The sequence below is a fragment of the Lactuca virosa genome, chromosome 5, assembly GCF_052849685.1.
Source record: "Lactuca virosa cultivar CGN04683 chromosome 5, Lactuca_virosa_CGN04683_v6, whole genome shotgun sequence".
NCBI lineage: Eukaryota > Viridiplantae > Streptophyta > Magnoliopsida > Asterales > Asteraceae > Lactuca > Lactuca virosa.
In genome coordinates this window covers 169,235,747-169,241,006 of record NC_136430.1, presented here as the reverse complement: position 1 = coordinate 169,241,006, position 5,260 = coordinate 169,235,747, and the positions used below count along the sequence as shown (strand labels likewise).

General features: G+C 42.3%; 1 protein-coding gene across 1 annotated transcript; it reads left to right on the top strand.

Annotated features, from left to right (window-relative positions):
* Positions 1–3,592: 3,592 nt before the first annotated feature.
* On the top strand, positions 3,593–4,796 carry LOC145112012 (uncharacterized). Its single transcript, XM_079048226.1, has 2 exons — positions 3,593–3,953; positions 4,042–4,796. The coding sequence occupies exons 1-2, from the start codon at positions 3,593–3,595 to the stop codon at positions 4,794–4,796; spliced, it is 1,116 nt and encodes a 371-aa protein (XP_078904352.1).
* Positions 4,797–5,260: the final 464 nt, after the last annotated feature.

Genomic DNA, 5,260 nt, shown 5'->3' with positions numbered 1-5,260 from the left:
CTCGCTCGCCTACACCAGAGGTACCTGTTCGGTCCCAAGCACCTTCTCCTCCACCTGTCTCTATTCCTGTCTCCGTCCCTCCTATTTTTCCTGTCATTACATCACAACCATCCTCTACCATTCCCATTTCTGCACCCATCTTCTCTGAGGCTACTACTACTACCACTACTGGAGTTCGAACCAACGTATCTGATACGGGGGCTCGTTCTTCAGCACCTGACCCCCCAGTCACTACCGAACCTCCAGTTACTACCAAACCACCATCTCCTACCCAATCCACTGAAACCAACACTGTTCTTGGAGGTGAGGACTTGGAGTTTGATTCAATTTATTTCAGTCCCTACCGTGTCCAAAGTGATGATGATGACGATGCTCCAGTTACCAAGCGCCATCTCAAGGCTGTTACTGATAAGCTTGATCAGCTACTTTCTTCCTCCTCCACTGGTGCTTACTCCGAAACTGCTCTCAAGGCCTTGTTCTCTTCGGTTGTTCAAGAGCATGATGCATCTCTCTCTGCCGCAACAAAGGCTATCGATGCCTCTACATCTCAATGTCAGAAGGCCTCGCTTGCTGTTGAGGCCCCCACAAAAGAATGCAAAGATGCGACCGCAAAAGTCGAAAAACTAATTTCTGAGGCTCATCTATTCCTAGATTCTTTGCAAGCTGCCGCTCAAAAGAACTCTCAGACTGTGAATGCTTCAGTTGATAATCTCCAGCGTTCTCTTGAAGCTGAAAGGACTAATCTTGAAGTCGCTCGCCTGGCCATTGAAGCTGCCAACGAAAACCTTCATAATAATGTTAATGACCGTTTGACTCAGCTGGAAGCCGAACTTGCCGTTGAAAATCGAATTATGGATGAGTTAGACAAGCGAACCTCTCAGCTGAAAATTCAAAACATCAAGCTTCGCTCTGCCACAAAAGAGCTTGATGATTTAAAGTTTGAAAGAAAGGTTATTCGAAGCTCCGTGGGTGACGTTCATTCCATTCTGCTACACCTTCTCGACACCCATGACTCTATTCTGACTATATCCATTAGACGCCATTTAGCCGAAAAACTCAGACCTGCGTTGGATATCTTGAGTCGGATAGAGGGTGTTCCGGTGACTTCAGTCAAACCGAAACAAGGGGGAGAAAAGGTTACTCAAGCTGGCAAGAATGATACTCAACTTCCTCCCGAACCCAAATCAACAGCTGCACCGAAGGATAATGTAGCTTCGTTCAGCAAAAGGGATAAAAAGAAGAAGAAGATTGGAGAAGATGATGAAGATGATGATGATGATTTCGAAGATATCTTGGGTGAAAATCCCTCTAAGCCCTTTCAGAAAGCCAAGCCCACTGATAAGGAGCTTGAGAAAAAGATTGAGAAGGAATCAGTTGAGCTCGAGAAGAAGCTAAAAGAAAAGGAGCTCTTGGAGAAAAAGAAGTCCATCTTTCCAGAATGGACTATTGAATCGCTCCAGAGAGAAGCTATAGATGAACCGAGTACTCATTGGCTTGAACCTGTAATGTCGTTCGGTCTTGAGAACTCGAAGGACGCTCAATTTGATATGCCAATCACACGAAAGGCATTTATATTTCATTGCTTCAACTCAACTGCTGTCATTCCCTCTCCGGACCCGAAGGTAGATCGGGATCTGTTGGAATTTTATCTGGAGTTCGCTCAGCCACAGTACTTGACCTGGAGCTCACAGAAAATTACTACGGTCAAGGTACTGAAGCCTTACGCAGCTGGAAAATTTGTCAATGTCAAGTTTAAAGTGACCCGAGGCTCTGACAGCTCGGTTCATAATTTTTCCCTGGCTGATCTACCAAATCTTAACCATCACGATTGGATACTCCTCAACAATATTCTGCTGTCCAATCTTCAGGAGTATCAGCCGATTATTGACCACATCAAGCGAATGCTTGTCTGCTACATTCATGAAGTAGCGAAAATGGATCAAGAAATCGCATCTACCATTCACAAGCGACCAACGATCAAACCAACTGGAAGAACTGGCAATGTGAACGTGATGGTCAAGGGTAAAATCGACCCCAAATTTCATACAGTGATGTTCGTTAGGGGTGAAAATCACAAATGTCTTTTTGCTCTTTGTGATAAGCACCTGTTCTCAACTGCTTGCTTGGAGCATATTTTGGAGATCATTCACAGGTGTAATCAGAATTCTGCAGCTGACAAGAAGTTGTTTACTGACATGCTACGATGGTATATTCAATTTCGACAGACACTTCTTGCTATCATTCCTCGGCTGTTCAAAGTTGTGAAGACAGTGAAAGCTACTCAACATAAATAATCTCTCGCCTCATTTGACGCAAAGGGGGAGATTGTTGGGTCGAATAGTGTTGCGTCATGGGCTAGGTCCTTAGCCCAGTTTTGCTATCCGGTTGGGCCTGTCCAACCGTGATTGTTTTTGTTTAGGGTTTAGTATTTAAGGTGCATGCATGCAGCCTTTATGAGTAGCGCTTTTTATTGTTATAGTTTCAGTACTACAAACCCTAGCTCGCCTCTACAGTGGAAGTTCTTTGTCGAGCTCTGCTGAGGCGTGACTATATTTGAATCATTAAGCCTCATTTGATTCCATATTGTGTTCTCTGTGTTTATTTGATTTTATTGTTTAACCTGTTAAAGATCTAATCGATCTAAGAGTTTTTCAACTCAACAGAACCAATCTCCACGGATTCGACCCCTTTACCACTATACATTATTTTAGTGTAAAAGATTTAGGGTTATTTATTTTTTTGGCCTTGACAACCACCAAATTTTGGCGCCGTTGTCGCGGATTGGTTCATTGTTAATCAATTTGTTTCTCTATGCCCAAATCTCAACGTACAGGTGCTTTGATTTATAATCCGGAAATTTAAAAAGAAGCAAGGCGTATGGTGAAGGAAAAGAGAATATAACATGGTCAAACTTCAAACCCTAACGGGGATCTGGAGGTTGAAACTGCTTCCTCTAGTGACCCCGAACCCGATTATAGCCTCGACCCTCACCAAGAAATTTCCAAAACACCACCCCTACAACAAAATCCACCCATCATAAACCAAATTGCAATAACGGATGGAAAAGGAGCACCTGAAAGAACCTTGATACAAATGATGGAAACCGATGTTACACAAACTCTAATCGGACTAACCGGTATCAATTACCCAATTTTGGAAGGAGGTTCGGAATTGAAGTCAAGCCTAGTTCATCACCTTCCAACTTTTCGTGCATTGGAGAATGAAGACCCTCATAAGCACTTGAATATGTTCAATATCATTTGCACTAGCATGAAGCCACAAGGGTCAACCGATGACCAAATCAAATTAAGGGCATTCCCCTTCTCATTGTCGATAGACCAAAAGATTGGTTATTTTATCTTCCACCGGGTCAATCAACTCATGGACCGATATGGCAAGAGCTTTCCTTGATAATTTCTATCCCTCCTCAAGAGTCTCAAGTATTAGAAATTAGATTTGTGGAATCCGCCAAGGTCAAAATGAGACTTTCCATGACTATTGAGAGAGGTTCAACAACTTGTGCTATAGTTGTCCACAATATCAAATTCCGGAACAACTCTTCATTCAACACTTTTATGAGGGATTATTACCAATGGAGAGAAGACTAGTTTATGCGTCAAGTGGTGGAGATGTTTTTAGCAAAACTCCTCAACAAACAAGACAACTCTTCAACACCATAGCCACAAATTCCCAACACTTTGGCCCACGCCAAGACATAAAGAGGGACACACATCAAAAAGTCAATGAAGTGGTGACATCAAACATCGAGTCTCAAATTAAAGATCTAACATCCATTGTCCAAAAGCTAGCCATGGGACAAACTCCACAAGTGATGGTTTGTGAAATATATGCAACAATGAGACATCCCACAGATATGTGTCCCATCCTTCAAGAAGATGCAGAGAATGTAAATGCCACCGGAGAGTTCCAAAACTACCACAACAATCCATCTGGTTACCAAAATGCATACATTTCAAGTTGGAAGCCAAATCCTAATATGAGCTACAACCCAAGACTATTGCCTCAAAATGCATTGGTTAGACCTTCTTACCCACCATAACAACCCCATTACCAACATTCACAACCTCACTATCAACCCAAACCACACCCTTCACATCATCACCAACAACCTCCTCAATACCAATCAAGTAGCTCCAGAATGTCTCTTGAAGACATTGTCAAGTCTTTTGCCACTAGCACCCAACAATTCCAAAAAGAGACAAGAACTAGTATTTTCCAACCTTAAAGCACAAGTAGGAGATATAGTTACATACTTCAGCAAGTTGGAATCTCGTGGAAAACTACCTTCTCAAACCGAAAAGAATCCTAATGCCAATGTAGTGACCTTGAGAAGTGGTAAACAAACCGGAGAGAGTTGTTCAAAGAAGAAGTCAAGGGAAGATGAGGAAGAAATAGATATTACTCCCATTGAGGATCCTATTGTCAAGAATGATGCACAAGTCGGAGTTCCAAAGAAATTTACCCCTCTAGTGACACCGATAGCCACTCAACCACCATTCCCCTCCCGACTTGCAACCTCAAAGAAGAATACGGAGGAGAAGGAGATTTTGGACACCTTCGAAAAGGTGAAGGTAAACATTCTATTACTTGATGCAATCAAACAAATCCCTAGATATGCAAAATTTTTGAAAGAACTTTGCACAAACAAGAGAAAATTGAAGGGGAATGAAAAAATTTCAATTATCATGTTCAGTGGAATCAACAAGATGATTCAGGGTCGAAAGGGTTTATGTTCGGTTCGGGATGCGAAGTGGGGTCGTATTGGCGGTGATTAAGAACGGTTTTGTATGTCGGGAAGTCAGATAAGGTATTGGATTTTTGGATTTCGATCAGAGTAGTGATGGTTATTCTTTATTGGTTAAGGTTAGCAGGAAAGGATTCAATCATCGTCAGTATGGGGGCCCTACTAAGGTTTGGTTTGATTATTATTTTTAGAAGGACATCGTATGTTAGAATCGACTTTTATCAGAGTTCTGGAAGAATTTACAAAATATTCCGGGGTGCCTGGAATGTAGTGAGAAGTGATTTCGAGGATGAAATCTAATTTAAGCGGGGGAGAGTTGTAACAACCGCATTCTAGATTTATTAAGATTGTGATTATCAAGGGCCGAATATGAAATTTTGGAAGACGCCCTATGCCACGTAGTGCTAGGATGTCACGGCGTAGCAATGATTAAACCAGATTGTGTATTTTTGGGCTGCTATGGCGTGGCCAAGCAAGGCCACGAGGTGACAGCTG

Bases quoted from the DNA above. Each gene is read 5' to 3' on its own strand.
- LOC145112012 (XM_079048226.1), top strand. From the start codon at position 3,593: ATGGAGAGAAGACTAGTTTATGCGTCAAGTGGTGGAGATGTTTTTAGC. The intron at 3,954-4,041 runs GTTACCAAAATG...TGCATTGGTTAG, and splicing joins CTACCACAACAATCCATCTG to ACCTTCTTACCCACCATAAC.